The sequence below is a fragment of the Leucopleurus acutus genome (genome assembly GCF_964270905.1).
Source record: "Leucopleurus acutus genome assembly, chromosome: 1".
In the NCBI taxonomy this organism is placed as follows: Eukaryota; Metazoa; Chordata; class Mammalia; order Artiodactyla; family Delphinidae; genus Leucopleurus; species Leucopleurus acutus.
Window position 1 is genome coordinate 191,263,789 of NC_139142.1, and position 17,240 is coordinate 191,281,028.

Sequence of the window (17,240 nt, forward strand, 5' to 3'; positions counted from 1 at the left end):
TGTATATATATATATATATATATATATATATACACACACATATATATATATGGGAATCTCTTCGCTGTACACCTGAAACTAACACAACATTGTAAATCAACTATACTTCAATTTTAAAAAAAGAAGGCTATATGAGCCTATAGCACAGTACTGGAGTCTGGTGGGGAGCTATATATATGGCATTTGAAGTCACAAAAATAAGTAAGATCACCCTGAAAAAGCTATAATATAACAAGAGAACCAGGGACAGATCCTTGGGAAATATCAACATTTCAGGCTGTACAGAAAGGACCTTAAATAATGCTTATGAAACTAGGAGGATCAAGGAAACCCAGGAAGGTGTTTCAAGTATAAGGTATCATCAAGAGTGTTATTTGCAGCAGCGATGTCAAAAAAGATGAAGTCTAAGTAACAGACAATGGATTTGGGTAGTTTTAGTGGTAGGACCAAACCAGATCACTATGGCTTGAAGAGTGAATGTAGGTTAAAAATGTGGAAGTATCAAATGCAAGCTACTTTGGGGGTAATTCATGGTCAAGAAGAGAAAGAGAAAAACAGAATGATAGCTACAAGGAGCTACAGGTTCAAAGGAGGCTTTTTGTTTTTTGTATGAGGCAAATGAGAGACTTCACGCTATTCATATACTGAAGGGAAGAGAGAGAGAGGCTGAAGATAACAGGAGTGTATTATTCAAGGTCCAATCAGGAGATGGAAATCACATGTTATTTGACCATACAAAATCTAATATAAAGAACTGTTAAATATGTATAAAGCTGTTTATCAGGTAACTGAAAAGGTAAGAAGAGGACATAAAGAGATAGGAAAGAAGCAATTGTCAGAAGCATCTAACACTCTTAGGATTGGGAGGCCAACGGAGACAGGTAGCAGATGGAGTTCAAAAAGCCTGAGGGGAATTCAGGGGAGGGAGAGATTTTTTTGCTAAGATCAATCAAAGAGTATTTTATGAAGATGGCATTGGAGCTGGGCTTCATTATGCAGAAATGAAAGAATATTCCAGAAGTTGTGCAAGTTGCCCATGACCTGCCAAATGGTGGATACTTAATAAATATTTGTTGAATAGATGAAATGATGAAGGAACAGAGTGAGCAAAAATCTAAAGGAGAAAAGCATGGAAAAATTTGGGGGAACAGTAAGTTTGGCTGGGGCTTGTGTTTGGGACAGGGGCGGGCTGCACAGATAGAACTGGGTGGGGGGCAGATGGCTTTGAAGAACAGGCTAACGAGCTTAGACTTTACTTTAGGAAGCCGCTCAAGTCTGAGTAGGGGAGTGACATGACTAGGGCAATAATTTCCGGAAGGTTGATCTGTGGTACCAAGAAAGCACTGGAAAGAGAAACCGAAACCATCACTTAGAAGGCAAAAAATGATGACCTAGACTGGGGTGACAGTGAAGATTTAAGAGAGGGAATAGACGGGACAAAGTGGAGGGCGGATTGCTTTAAGTGCTGATTGGAGTTGGGGTAGGAGGGGGAAGGGAAACTGAAGTTCTAGGCTATTGGGAGAAATGGCAGAAAGAGGAAACAGGTGTAAGAGGAGGAGGTTCTGAAGGGACATGATACGTTCTGTGGGGACAGACTGGACACCCTCGTGCATGGAAAGTTAGCAGTGCTGGTCGGCAGCTCGGCGGAGTCCGGGCAGAAGGTGGCGGTTTGGAAGTCACCTCACAGAGACTCTGGCCGAGGCCTGTCGCTGGGAGAACGCATCCGCACCTCAGAGTATGTGAATCCATAGCCAGTCCTCTGGCCAGCTGCTGAGGCGGCCCTGCCTCCCGATTTACACTTGTCTCTAGGGCTGGCCCTCAACAACTGGAAGGAGAGGATTCCCAGTGTTTATCCTGCCCCGAAGCCCGGGACTTAGGTACAGCGGTCGCACACGGTTCCTCGGGTACCTACCTCTACTCGCGAAGGGGAACGGAGCGCCTCGGGAAGCCGAGCGCGCGCTTCCACTGACGCGGCGCACGCGGGCGCGGATTGCGCAGGCGCGGCACGCTGTCGCCTAGCAACCAGGCACAACAGTGGACTAGAGACGCGAGCTGGCTGCAGCCGGTGCAGTTGGCCAGGTCTGAGAAGCCGCTGCCCGGCGGGATCTCCCTGCAGGTAAAGGCGGGAGGGCGGCTGCACCGCTACCCCTGCGGTTTGAAGAGAGACCCAGGGTAGAGGCCCCAGCAGCCTTTGGGGAAGGAGACAGTGCCCCGCGTGTGGGGGGCATCTGGGGCAACTGAGGGAACACCTCGTAAGGACCTCTGGGTCCCTGCCTTACGCCCGCAGTGTGAGACTGTGGTCCCCGTGGATTTCATAAGTGTGCCGGCCGCCTCCTATTTAACAAAGAGGTGACAAAACTGAGGCCCAGAGTGAGGATCTGAGGGTCTAAGATTCCGTTACTTGACTCTGAGCAACTCAAAAAGTGGGCCCCCAATTGTTCTAGCCCTTCTCAAAATAAATCTCGTTAGAAAATGTTTAAGATCGCATAGGCTGAAAGTTCACAAAGAAGATCAATGAATTCGTGAAAAAATGTGACTCCTTTCCAATAACCAAGAAGATGCATATTCAAAGCAGATTTGTTTTCATGTCCAATGCCGTGAAGTTCATACCTTTTCACCTAGTAGTTATTTTACTACTAGGGATTTCTCCTAAAGAAACAGTTGCAGATGTGGATGAAAATTTTATTGTCTAAGGATGTTCATTTGCAGCCTTGTCCATAATTCCAGAAAATTGGAAACAAATGCTCAACAACAGGGGACTGGCTAGATGGTGGATTTTAAAATATTATTTTAAATGACATGCTGATCCACTAATGATGATTGAAGCAATAAATGGAGAATGAGGTTTCATGAACTTGTCCATTAGTTTAAGAATTTAGTAAGAAAATGGTCCCAGGAAGGGAAGTTGAGAATAGCAGATAGAAATCCAGGTAAGATGGTAAAATCACTATAGAAAATACACAAAAAATGAGCTATATCCAAATAGTGCTGACCTCCCTGAACTTATTTCTGAGTGATTTTTTTAAAATTCCATATTCCCTTCCTTGTTTTCCAAATTCTCTGTAATGAAATGTTCTACCTTTATAAGTGAACAGTAGACACAGAATTATACACTTAAAAATAGTTAAAATGGTAAATTTTATGTGATGTATATTTTAGCACAACAAAAACATCAATGGGCAGGTGGTAAAATAGTCAAGGAAAACAGGTTTAGTTTGCTTCAAAAAGTCAGAGATTTATTTTCTTAGTTTGACGTCTCTGTAGCTTTAAAGGGAAATGAGTCTTTAAAGAATAAAATAAGGTAATTTAGTTGTATCACGTTGATTACAAATTAAAAAAAACCCTTAGGGTCATCTCTGGGGTACACTGCCCCTGGACTATGTCAGCTGTGTATTTTCTCCCCTGTTAACTGTTATATCCAATATGGTAAAAACAAAAACAAAAACAAAACAGGGGCTTCCCTGGTGGCGCAGTGGTTGAAAGTCCGCCTGCCGATGCAAAGGACATGGGTTCGTGCACCGGTCCGGGAAGATCCCGCATGCCACGGAGCGGCTGGGCCCGTGAGCCATGGCTGCTGAGCCTGCGCGTCCGGAGCCTGTGCTCCACAACAGGAGAGGCCACAATAGTGAGAGGCCCGCGTATGGCAAAAAACCCAAAAAAACCCGAAATGCTTCCTACTTCACCATATTGCCAAGGGCCAGTTCTCTGTAATCCTGTATGTTTAGGCTATTCCAGCCTCTGTATTTTTCAGTGTGCAATTACTCAAAACCACTATCCTGAAATGGGAAAAATAAGTTCCTGAGTGAAAATCAGATGACTTCAAGTAACTTTCTATGAGTGTAATTTACTTGCTTCTTGAATGTTATTCATAAGGAATTCTTTTGTAAAGCAAAGGCTGATATATCTTGGAATTGGTTATAAAGAGCTGTGAAATCTCTTTTTCCTAGAGAAATCACAGGTCAGATTTTCATCTGTCCAGAATAGTCTGTGTGTCTGCCTGAAACATTATAGGCACAAAGTCTGGGATCTGTGTGCTTTTCAAGTATCTGTGAAAGAAAGATATTTGGGGTCTGAAAAAAAGCATTTGGTCTAAAATATGAAAAGAAAATTCAAAAATATTAAGTGTTTTATTAATATTAAAATTACATTTGAAAACAATTTTCTTATTTTGCAAGAATTTCCAGGTGTACAAACTGATGAGTCATTTCAAATGCAAAATTTCAAATCTTTTTTATGATGAAAATTATATTTAACAGGGGATGTGGGTGTATTTTAATGTTTTAACATATTAGGTATAGCATGAGGTAGTGCACAGCATAAGCTTGCCCAGGCCCTCAAGGATCTTGAAATTTATGTGACTTCAAGTTAGGGACCTGGAATAGATGTCTTTCAGAAGTCACTATGAGTTTCTATGAACATGTGGCTTTTTAACTTATATGATCAATTCTTGGAGTTGCTGTTGTCCCTTGGCAAGCCATCTGAACTAACCCTGACATTGTAGATTCTCTCCAAAGATTTCCTACTTCCCAAAATTTTCTTGAGACTATTGTAATTACCTTGAGACTAGAATATACCATCTGAGATTGCCCTAATACCAAACATAACCCCACAAACGAGAGAGAACTGGAGAAAACATGAAAGATTTCTAGGGTTATTTATTTATTTTTTGCGGTACGCGGGCCTCTCACTGTTGTGGCCTCTCCCTTTGCGGAGCACAGGCTCCGGATGCGCAGGCTCAGCGGCCATGGCTCACGGGCCTAGCCGCTCCGCGGCATGTGGGATCTTCCCGGACCAGGGCACGAACCCATGTCCCCTGCATCGGCAGGCGGACTCTCAACCACTGCGCCACCAGGACAGCCCTAGGGTTATTTTAACAGTCACCATCTTGGAAAGTTCTCTGTACCCAGGTGGAGTTAGTAACCCCAGTTTCCCTAGAATACATCTTTTGAGATTCTCAATTACTTTTTTATTGAGCTATGGAATGCATTAGAGAAAACATTTTTTATATGGAATACATTAGAGAAAACATTTTTTTATATGGGAAAATGACACAAATGTTCACTTGGTCTTGGTAGATCTTGGATATCATTCAGAAAATAATTACCCCCAGGAACAACAGAGTTAATGATTTTTATAAATGTCAAATGCCCAGTATGTACCAGACCCTGTTCTAGGTGCTTGGGATAGATCAGTGCAAGAAAGCAGACAGAAATCCCTCCTTTTGTGGCAGAACATTCCTGCAGATCTCAAAAGTAATTTAGATTTAGTCTCCCAAGCCCTACACAAGTGAGCTATAAGCATGGTAAACCATTACCTGTTATGTAAGTAAAATTTATGTCATTTATGTCATTAATGTATTCTCCTTCTTTCCAAACTGGAAGCCAGGACAAATGCCCAACAATCTTATCAATAAGTTCCTTTAAAATTGTGAAGTCTGGGATGTAGGTAACATATTTGTATATGTATTGCACATATTTGTATATGTGCAATAATTTCTACATGTATTGCCTAGTTTCTTTTTAGGTAAAATTTAGAGGACGAACTACATCTCCTCCTAGGAGTGCAGGTAAGTGAGAGATTTGTACATATACAATGTACAAATGACATTTTAACCATTTGTGGCATCTTTTTCCAGAATGGGTAAAAAGATAAAGAAGGAATCAGAGCCCCCTCCCAAGGATGTGGTAAGTTTCTGATTTGAATACTAGCAGCATGTTAACAACCAGTTTTAAAAATAAACTGTTGAAACAGTTTGGCATGTACCAGTATATACATGAGTGCACGGTGGCAGAAGTCCAAAGTCTGACTAATGATAAGATTAGTCAGAGAAATCTAACATTATGTAAACAAACATTTACAACATTGTCATTACTTGATTAGCACAATTAGAGAGTAATTATTAGCTTTTCCAGTATGTGGATGGCATGTTTATAAGCCTAGTTAATGAACAAATAGTTTTGGTTTGTTCTTTCAAATACTTTAAATTTACATTTGCCAGTCTCTCATTAATTATCCAAATGAATTTTAAAAAATGACTGGAAGTTATGCTATAGCTATTAGGTATGTATGTGAGGTTGTCTTAAGATGACTATTTGGACATTAGAAGTCCTGTATTTTCCAATTCTATGGAGAGAAAAATCTGTGTTCATCACCTTTTTCTCTTTCCAGTGCTTGAATAATGCATTCCCCACAACACAAAACCTTGTCTCTCCCTTTTAAAAGCAGGGTTCAACAATGTCCAATAGGTTGGTCATTTGGGACAAGGTGATCTTAGAAGTTGTAAAATAATTTAAAGTGATCATGATAAATAAGCATGGATCATACAAAAAAATATTTCCATAGCGGTAGTGATTATAGAAGTAACAAAAATGTTTTATAATAAAAACTTAGTTAAATAAATTATTCCATTTTGATAAAATGATGTCACTGAATATTTGATAGCATGGGAATATGATCACAATATTTGAATTAAAAAGCTATGATATAAAGAGGAAAGAAATTGAGTTATTTGTAGTGAGGCAGATGGACCTAGAGTCTGTCATACAGAGTGAGGTAAGTCAGAAAGAGAATAACAAATACCGTATGCTAATGCATATATATGGAATCTAAAAAAATGGCACTGATGAACCTGGGGGCAGGGCAGGAATAAAGACGCAGACGTAGAGAATGGACTTGAGGACACGGGGCGGGGTAAGGGGAAGCTGGGATGAAGTGAGAGAGTAGCGCTGACATATATACACTACCAGGTGTAAAACAGATAGCTAGTGGGAAGCAGCCGCATAGCACAGGGAGATCAGCTCAGTGCTTTGTGACCACCTAGAGGGGTGGGATAGGGAGGATGGGAGGGTGATGCAAGAGGGAGGGGATATGGGGATATATGTATACATATGCTGATTCACCTTTTTGTACAGCAGAAACTAACACAACATTGTAAAGCAATTATACTCCAATAAAGATGTAGAAAAAGAAAAAGAACCCATCCGAAAAAAATGGAAACTCACCAATTTTTGGTTTCTGCTATGCTCACTGGGATACTGAGTTAATCAGTTTATAAAAAACTACTATTCTTGAACTGTAGTTGTTCTACAGAAAGTGGAGATACAGAACCTATTCTAATTACAAAAAAAAAAGCTATGATAAAAAATTAAAGCAGGGTCTTATTGTCTCTCTTTAAAGTTTATGAACTACTGATTATGTTAAAAATAGAAAATGTCCTCAATTTTCAACTTAAAAACTTATTTTGAAACAGACATTTGGTGTGGTTGTCTTCAAATAAAATGTGAATGGGAAAAAATTGTGTATAGTCAAAAGACTTGCAGGATTTTACTGTTTGAAAGAATCTGAAGTTAGTGCAGGAATTTTCCTAACAACACTGGAACATTGTGGTTACAAATGTGACCTCTGTCCCAGCTCTGCCTCTCATAAACTGTTATTTTGGTGAAGTTGCCAAATTTGGCCAAGTTATTTCAGCTTTTTTTTTTAATCTCTTAAACGAGAATTGTCATGTCCAAGTCATTTTGGTTGTTCTATCGATTACAATGAGAGTATATGAAGTTCACAGTGCCTGGCGCATAGAAAACACTCAATAAATAAGATCTGTTGCCTTTTGAATTCTTTAGATTCTGCTACACACACACACACACACACACACACACACACACCCCTATATAACTTCTGTATGATCCTTCAGTGCAGCTGGAAACAGAGGCTACAGAAGACCTGTCTGCCCAGGTCTAGGAAAGCTTTGCAGAGAAGGTCACTGTGGTCTCCTGATATAGATCATCAGTCTGGCTGCTCTCCTTTGGACATACCCCTAAAATGTTCTAAATTCTCTTAAGTTTTCACTGCATCTTATTTGCATTACCCTTCTTTTTGCTGCAAAATAGCATTATTGACATCCTATTACTACCAGAAAGTGGAGTCATGAACACAGTACTTGACAACAAACACTTTCTGATTAAAATTAGAATTAAGGAACTATTAAACAATAGATATATTTGTCTAATACACTCTCCATAATTTTATAATGCCTTGCTGGTGTTGTCCTCTGTACTCCAGTCCTCGAGGAGCACAATCAAGGACTGAGAAACAATTCCAATCCTCAAGTTAACAAAAATCTAGCTTTTGCTTCCTTAGGTCACAGCAGTCTTGAGGGCAGCCAAAGGCATGTGTAACAGTGACCATTGCCCTCTGACAATCCCGAGGATCCTTCCATCCTTCCCCTACTCTGATTTTATGTTAATAAAGCTGATAGAGTAGTATTAAAGTATCTAACTGCTGTTCTGTCTTATAAATTCTAATACTTCAAAACACTATAGCACAGTTTAAACTATCTGAACTTGGAATTTGTTCCGAGGTATACCTCTTCAAAGTCTGTGAAAGGTTTGTTGTACAAATTAGAAATAAAAACCAGATTTAAAAGAGGGATATATAAGTGCTTGAGAAAATAAACTTTTCTGTGTCAAGTCATGGCAATTTGCTTCTTATATATCTCCTAAAACATTGTTTCCAAAGATTTTTATTTTTATTAGTCTTTCATCTACTGGTTAAAATGGGTAATGGGGACAGAAAAAAAGAGTGTTTGGTGATAAGTTTAAAACAAAATACTCCCTTTGCTTTTGTTAGTATTCTCATTGTCAAAGCATACACTGATGTGTGCATTTATGGTTTATTATTCTCCGTTTCTTCTCATAAAGGAGAACACTAGCTAAGAAGATGCCTAAATGGGGGGAAGCTATGGCTTGAATAACCAACACAACTATATTGCGCTTTCCCAAATCAATTCCAAGTCTGGCTGAAAGGCTGTTTGTGATGCTTTAACAAAAGGCAGACTTTTTCTGTGGATGATTGCACGAAAGAATTATTAACAGAAACCACGTTAGTAGGCAATGTTTGGTATAAGGCATGATATTTGGTAACTGAGTATGGGCTCCAGGGTTATACTGTCAGAGTCTGAATCCTCACCTCATCATCCACCATCTGTGATCTGGGGCAAATCTCCTAACCTTGGTATTCCCCAATGAGGATGTAATCATGTCCACTGCATACCCACTCACAGCAGTGGGGCAAGGTTAGAGAAGTAAAAGATGCTTAGAACAGTGCCAGGCATTAGGTAAGAACTTAGTAAATGTAATTATTAATGATGTAGTTGAGGGTGCTGTCCATCATTGTACAAAACTGTTGAAGTTTGCGTGAACTGTCCAAGGAGGCAGGGGTATCGGCTGTGGAAGCCCATCCGGCCACTGAAGTTCCCAGAGGCCTAGAGCACAGCCATCACAATTCATGGTCAGGTCTTCGAGTTTAAGAGCACGGAAATTTTGTTCTCTTATGTTTCAGAGGCAGTTGAACTTTAGTGGGTAAATCCACAGTATTTAAACTCACAAGAGACTATGATTTGGCCTTGGAATCTTAGTGGTTAAGTATCAAGTCAACTGAACATTTATGTTAATGGGTCAACGCCTTCCTGCTAGGTGCATACAGGGAACCAGCATGGTGGGTGTTGAATCAGAGGAACGAGCAATAGTGGAAACTGCTCCCTCACCTGGGCAACCAAACCCAGTTCCCTGGAAGAGTGGGATGGCCCCAGGGTCTTGTTTTTCTGGACCCTTTTCATCAGCCTCAGAACTCAACCTTTAACTCTGTCATAGACTGCCAAAACTGCCATAGACTTTTTTTCTAGGAATGAAGCCTCTTAGGGACTTTATTTTCCTATCTTTCTCCCTCATCACAGATGTATGTATAAATAACGTACATATACAAAACTGTATGAATAAATATCGGCTTGCTCACCTTGCTCTAAAGATTTGCTATTTTGATTCAGGTTGTAAAGCAAATGAAAGGCCATTTTAGCGGTTTTCATTTTAACCTTTACCCTTTTGCAGATTTTAAGTGCTGTCTAGAGAGTCTGTACTAAAAGTCCATGCTCGAGTGGTGCAGTCTACTTCCTTCTGTTTATCTGTCTCCCTTTTCCTGTGCAATTGGCTTCTCGTGATCAGAGACCACTGACTTGGTAAACACATTCCAACAGAAATCAAAAAAGCCTTTTATTTGCACTTACCGGCAGCATAAAAATCACTCAACTCATGATTCATCTCTTTTCACTGAGTTCAGCTTTATAATTGTATGTTCCTTTAGACTCGTGCTGTCTATATATACAGTAGCCACTGGCCACATGTGGTTATTTACATTTAAAATAACTAAAATTGTATTAATTAAAACAATAAAAAATAAAAGGAAAAATTCCGTTCCTCAGTCTCATCAGTTACACTTCGAGTGCTCAGGAGCCACATGGGGCCTGTGCCTGCCGCACTGGACAATGCAGGGTCGGAACATTTCATCGCAGTTCTGTTGGGCAGCCTTATCCTAATAGTCTTATTTCCTTAACAGAGGTAGAAAAGCATCTCTACAAGTCTATGGCTTCTCTAATTGACTGGGTTTAAAACTCAAAGCTTAGCCAAAACGCTTCCCCTTTCTTTCATTCTCTTTGTAAATAATTTTAGTTCATCGTTTATTCAGTACAGAGCACGAAATTATAATTTCACAACCAGCTTGTTGGTGACTGACTATGAGTTCTTCATGGGAAAGCAGATGGAATCTGTAATTACAGCACAGGATTATATATTTAGTCATGTGGCATTCTGTTATAGCTATCATTTTATTCTCGGCGCCCTTTTTAATAAAAAATTACTATAATGCTGCAGGCTCTGTAGGAGAAACACATGTCATGCCAAGTTTCTCCACTGTCTGCCAAACACTGGTATTTCTCCTCCTTTGACAGCCCTTACAGTGGTAACTCTCACGGTCTCAAAGTTCCTCTTAAGCTTCTTGTACCCCCATCACCTTTTTCTTAAGGATGACCAGAAAATATGGCAAAATACTGAAGCGTTTTCTGAACCACTGAAGGAGCATTAAAAGATATTTAAATGTATTTCCACCTACCCTGCTCCTTTGAGAATTGTAGCCATTCTGTGGAGATCACGAGAAATCTATGCTTCAACATAGTTTTTTCATTCACGTGCTAGTAAAATCAGCTTTAAAAATACTGAAATATGGGGCTTCCCTGGTGGCGCAGTGGTTGGGAGTCCGCCTGCCGGTGCAGGGGACTCGGGTTTGTGCCCCGGTCCGGGAGGATCCCACATGCCGTGAGGCGGCTGCGCCCGTGAGCCATGGCCGCTGGGCCTGCGTGCCCGGAGCCTGTGCTCTGCAGCGGGAGAGGCCACAGCAGTGAGAGGCCCGCATACCGCAAAAAAAAAAAACAAAAAAAACCCTGAAATATCAGACGTCTCTGAAGTGGAAGTTCTAAAATGGAAGGAAAGGTAACCAGCCAGGATGCTAGGGAAACTGAGTTAAGTGGAAAAGGTGATCTAAGGCTTTGATTCTCAAGGGTTTGGTGGTGGGTTGGGGGCCTTACAAGGGTAGGATGGTGACTGTGGACTCTCTCCCTGTAGAATGCACACCAAAAGTTCTGCACATAATTTCAGAGAGACAAGCTGTCCCTGGAGCCCACTGATGGCTCCGTGAACCTCAGATTTGGAATCTTCTTTTCTGGCATCAACAGACAGTACAACAGTTAAGGCACTTCAAGTCCACAAATATAAAAAAAGAAGTTTCCAGAGGCACTTTAATATATTTCTTTATAGACATTTATTGAGGATTTCCATATATTGGGTATTGTTCTAGGTAGTGGAGATAGAGAAATAACAATCTTTTGTCTGAAGAAAGTCATTCATTTACTGGACAAATATTGAGTACATACCATATGCCAAGTATTCCTTTACATCCTGGGCATATAGATCAGGCCTCAAGGCAACTTACATTCTAGTGGCGGAAACAGTCAATTAACAAATAATGTAATTCAGGTAATGATAAGATCAATGAAATTTTACCTGAGTTTTGTTGAAAAAATCTAGAATTTTAATTCCAAATCATTATTAACTTTTTTTCCTTATTATGTCGTCATTACTTCAGAAATCCCTTCTTAAGAATTACACTGTGATTCAGACCATCATTATCATCCAGTTTAAATATCAATTTATCAATTTATTGATCCACCACTATTGTGTTTATATTTTGTCCTCCCCAATCTTGGCTTAAGTATTTGCCAAGTAATTTGTTTACGTGTACAGTTGATATACTTGAGTTTGTGAATGCCTGAACATGTCTTTTTCACGTATGAATGATAACTTAGCAAGGTATAAATTTCTAGAGTCACAATCCTTTCCTCTGAACTCTGTTGATTATCCTCAATAGAGGGCTGGTGAAGGGAAGGTCTAGGTCACTTGCTGAGGCCTCATTTTTCCTTATTTTTCAGTAATATTCTGCTTCGTATTACATATTTTCTATTCAGTCAAACTCCTATTTTATCCACCATAAATGCAGCATTCATTCCCATTTTAAACCTTCCTGGTGTCATTTTTCCCATTTGAATATCCTTCCTCCTTATCTCAGCCTACCCCATTGTATCCATTCTTCAAATCACATCTAAAATTCTACCACCACCGCGGACCTTTCTCCATTTATCCCAGTTCAAATTCATTCCCCCTTCCGCATCACAACATTTATTGTCTCTGCCATATGTTTTTGTACTTCATAGTATCCTAGAATTTTACATCTAGAAGAGATCTGAGAGATATAATCCAACTCCCTAATTTTTCAGATTAAAAAAGATGCGGTTAGTGAGCTAGTGATGACTCCAAGTGCTCTGGCATTCTGGGGCTACCCTTTAATGCCTATCTAAGATGTTTCTCAAGCCTCAATCACCGGGTACTTTTAATAGTTCTTCCTTAAAATTTCTCTGGATTTCCAGGCCCTTATGCTCTCCTGGTCAGCGTTGCAGACAGCATCCTAGCCATTGCTCTAGGCTCTTCTAGAGGCCATTTTTTCTCACTGGTTCATGTCACTGGAACCCGTAAGTGCAGCAAGCCTGGTGCATATGGCAGACTTTTACTGATGAATTGTCTCCCAAAGAGTCTAAGAGGCTTGAGACTTTGATAACTCTTTCAGCTTCTAGTACAGAGCTAGACATGCACAAACAACAGCTTCAATTTGGATGTTAGATAATGCTGTCCTAAAATCCAACAGCCATTTTCCCTCCAAGAGGTATTTTTATCCCAGCCACGTCCTTTCGGGTCATTGCTTACTGCCATCTTCTCTATCTTTACTCTTTTAACCTCACACAGTTATATCTCCTTATTCAGAATAATCTATCTCTCCATCCTCTACCCAAAACTGAACATCAATTTTTGCTATGTCTCAAAACACATTAAGATGTCCATTTAGAAAGGGCCAACACAAAGAACCAGGTAAAGCTTTGAAATTCAAATTTTTTTTCCTTTAACATAAGCAGAACCTCCTCCTCCATGGTCTCTGGAAATGGAAGAAAAATAGTGTAATAATTTGTTTTCTCCTTGACCAAACAAAACCCACGGGGGTCATGCATTTGTTATTGTTCATTTCAGCTCCACATGAATTCTCAAGATCTCACAGCAAGATACAGGACTTCTTAGAGTCCTATACTTTTTCTTTATACTATATTACCTTTTCCCCTGTTCCAGATTTTATCCAGTTTTACATTTTGTGATATGCTGTTATCTTTTGCTTTTTAGTTATTTCACATATGTAATTCCTGCTTTTCAAGAGAGGGTGTAGTGGTTAGAAAGCAAGTACTGATCACTGAGACTGTCAGGGCATCTAATACATACAGGTTCTCAAGGATTCTTGTGTATTGGCTAAGAACTATACTAATATATGTTATTTAATGAGCATCTATTATGTGCCGGACAATGTGCTAAGTGATTTACATACATGATCTCTAATCCGCTCCTTAATCCTTTGCAATAGGTATTATTATACCCGTTATTCAGAGAAGGAAACTGAAATTCTAACAGCTTAAGTAACTAGTTTGGTTCCCCATGGCTAAAATGAGAGACTACACCTGCCGGATTCCAAAATACTTTGCTCTTCCCTCCATACTCCAGGAATTCCAAAGCCGCCAATGTTGACAACTGTGATAGTTTTTAAATAAAAATTTTACAGTGCACTTTGTGGGCAGTGACCACATCCTTTTTGTAAGACTATGCTCTCTTTAAGTTTCAACACACCACTCATGTTTTATGTGCTTTTAAAGCTTGTATGTGGCTCTGATATTTTTCTCTTTGAATTCTAGTTTGATCCCTTAACAATTGAAAGCAAAAAAGCAGCAACCGTGGTGTTAATGCTTAATTCTCCAGAAGAAGAAATTTTGGCTAAAGCATGTGAAGCCATTTATAGATTTGCTTTAAAAGGTTTGGATTTTTTTCAGTTTATCTTTCTATTTCATTAGTTTCTTAAAAATACTTGCTACATAATGGGCACTTTTCTCCCCAGTCTTTAACTTACTTCCTGTCTGATGAATTCTTTCAGACAATCAGTATATCATTTAATGCATCACCTGAAAGTAATATATCTCCCTATGTGCCTAACCCAGTCTTAAGGAGCAATTTAGTCAATGGGTAGAAGAGTCATTTTGAAGGCTTTATTGCAGTTTAAAAAACTGTAAATGTCACAGGAGCTGAAAGAGCTCCTAAGGATCAAGGCTGGAATAATTTGAGCAACAAAATAAACAAAGTATTGAATTTATAGCCCTATAATTTATATTAAAGAAGAAAATAAATATCTGTAAGTCTATACAGACAAATAAATGATTGAATAAGTAAATAAATGGGAGAGAAAAGACAAATCTCCAATGCAGAAGGATCCCAATTTATGCAGATACTCTGCCCTTGAGGAGGTGGGATGCAACTTCTATTCTTTAGGGGCTGTGCATAGTGACATTTTTCCAAAGAGTGCAAGATGGACACCGGGGGAAAAGAGTAAGTTTGTAGCAGAGAAACCTGACAAACACTTCCTCTGCCAGGTGATCGAAATCAACATTAACAGAGATAAGTCATTTGATAATAAATGCCCTTGACATGACATAATGCAAATGGCATTTCTATGTTATTTTCCCCAAAACCTATAGCCCCAGTCTAAATATGAGTTTTTTAAAAAAAAAAAACAAATTCCAATTCAGGGACATCCTCCAATTACCTAACCAGTACTCTCAAAACTGTCATAGCTATCAAAAACAAGGAAAGTCTGAGAAACTCTCACAGCCAACAGGAGCTAAGGACACACAGTGACTAAATGTCATGGGGGATCCTGGATAGGATGCTGGAACAGAAAAAGAAAAACTAACAGTAAGGAAATCTGAATAACTGTAGAATTTCATTAGTAATAACATATCATTATTGGTTCATTAACTGCATCAAATGTCCCTACTAATGTAAAATGTAAAATAACGGGAAACTGGGTGTGGGACACGTGGAAAGTATCTGTATTATCTTTGAAATTTTTCTGTAAAACTAAAACTGTTGTAAAATATAAAGTTTACTAAAATGTTGTAAATGTTACAAATTAGATTCTGTTGAAAGACTTGTTCATAGAGGATTTACAAACATAAGAGATAGTTACATTTTAGTTCATTCCAAGTGGTGATAAAATCAGACTTTTATTATACTGTGTAACATTGAAATTGGAAATATTTGAAGACTTTAGTGTAGCTTGGTATTTTTAACAAAACCTTTTTAAACTAAAATGGGAGCAATTTGATTTTAAAGAAATGGTACTTTAAAACATTGTTTGGACCGCCTGGAGAGGTGGGATAGGGAGGGTGGGAGGGAGGGAGACGCAAGAGGAAAGAGATATGGGAACATATGTATATGTATGACTGATTCACTTTGTTATAAAGCAGAAACTAACACACCATTGTAAAGCAATTATACCCCAATAAAGATGTTAAAAAAAAAAACATTGTGTGGGGGACTTACATGAGAGAACAATGAGAGAACAACAAATCATTCAATTAGCAAATGGTAAAATACTCACCTGGCTAGTCATCACCATCACCTCACTCTAGTCATCGTTGGGAATTCTGATAAAAACCAGAGTGGTTCTGGAAGGTATGGTTCATGAGTAGATTGTGTAGAATACTGGGTCAAATTTCAGGGAGATATTGGATCATGCATCTATAGCACAGAGTCATCACATGTCATCTCTTTTTATATTGTAAGTCTGATGTTCAGTACTAGCAGTATTTTCTGAAATATTTTCTTAAGTTAAATGATGGGACTTTGCCTTCTTGCCAAGATGAAGTAAGGGGCCAGATTTAACCTCCTTACCAGAACAAGTAAGAAAACAGAAAAATATATGAAATAAGAGTTGGCAACACACTGAATATCAGGCCATTGAGAAACAGGAAACAAAGGAAATTAGCCCTCTGATTGCCCCAGCCTATTGATTTCAGAGAGTTTCCAGGCCACAGCTCAGGAAGGCGTAACCTGTGCAGAGCCTGGTGGACTCTCTGAGTTGAGACAATAGACCTGAAAATCCAGGAAGATGAAGGCAGCAAGTTTTCAGGACAGAGTAACAGAGAGGAAAGAGTTGCACAGAGAGAGAACTCAGGAGGTCTGTAAAGGCTCCCACTCAAGTGTTCAGCTTGATCCACATGTGTATGTGTGGGGACTACGTGAAGTCAGACAAAGCACCCAACAGGATCAGAGGTAACAGTGCCTAGTGCTCACACAGGGTCAGAAGTAGTGCCTGTTCGCATCAGCCAGACTGCAAAACCTCAAGATTCATGGAGAATTGTGCAAGTACACAGAAGGGTCTTGCCTCAATAGTTAGAAACAATTAGGCCTAGATTGAGCCCTGTTCTAGTACTATCAAATAAATATTTTAAAAGCAAACCTGAAAGGATCAAACTTTCTCCAGATAACTGTATCCCAGAACAAACTTCAAGGTAACAACAATATCCATTGCCCAACTAGGTAAAATTCACTATGTCTGGCACCCAGTAAAAAATTACCAGGTGTGACAAAAAGCAGGAAAATACAATGCATAATGAGGATATAATTCAATTTGTAAATCAAAACTGACCCAATGTATGTGTAACTTGAGTCTCTGAATAAAGGAGTGAGGAACAGAATAAGTATTTCAGAAAATAATGGTTAAAATTTCCCCCAATTTGATGAAAACTCGAAGCCCCCAGATCCAAGAAGCTTAACGAAACTGAAGCACAATGAATATGAAGAGAACTACAAGGCACATTATTATAATCAAATTTCTTGAAAAGACTGATAGAGAAAATCTTAAAAGCATCCAGAGGAAAAAAATGTTACATTCAGGGTGACAAAAATAAGGATGACAACAGATTTATTATCACA

General features: G+C 39.2%; 1 protein-coding gene across 3 annotated transcripts in view; it reads left to right on the top strand.

The window, feature by feature from the left end:
* Window positions 1-5,636: 5,636 nt before the first annotated feature.
* The window catches only part of ARMC3 (armadillo repeat containing 3), a gene marked incomplete at both ends in the record, with an annotated part of 91,221 nt that continues 79,617 nt past the window's right edge, over window positions 5,637-17,240 (top strand). For all 3 annotated transcript variants that reach the window (XM_082843576.1, XM_082843577.1, XM_082843578.1), the window contains 2 exons: window positions 5,637-5,684; window positions 14,165-14,282. In XM_082843576.1, coding sequence (XP_082699702.1) covers window positions 5,637-5,684; window positions 14,165-14,282 — 166 coding nt within the window. The remainder of the gene's footprint in view (window positions 5,685-14,164; window positions 14,283-17,240) is intronic.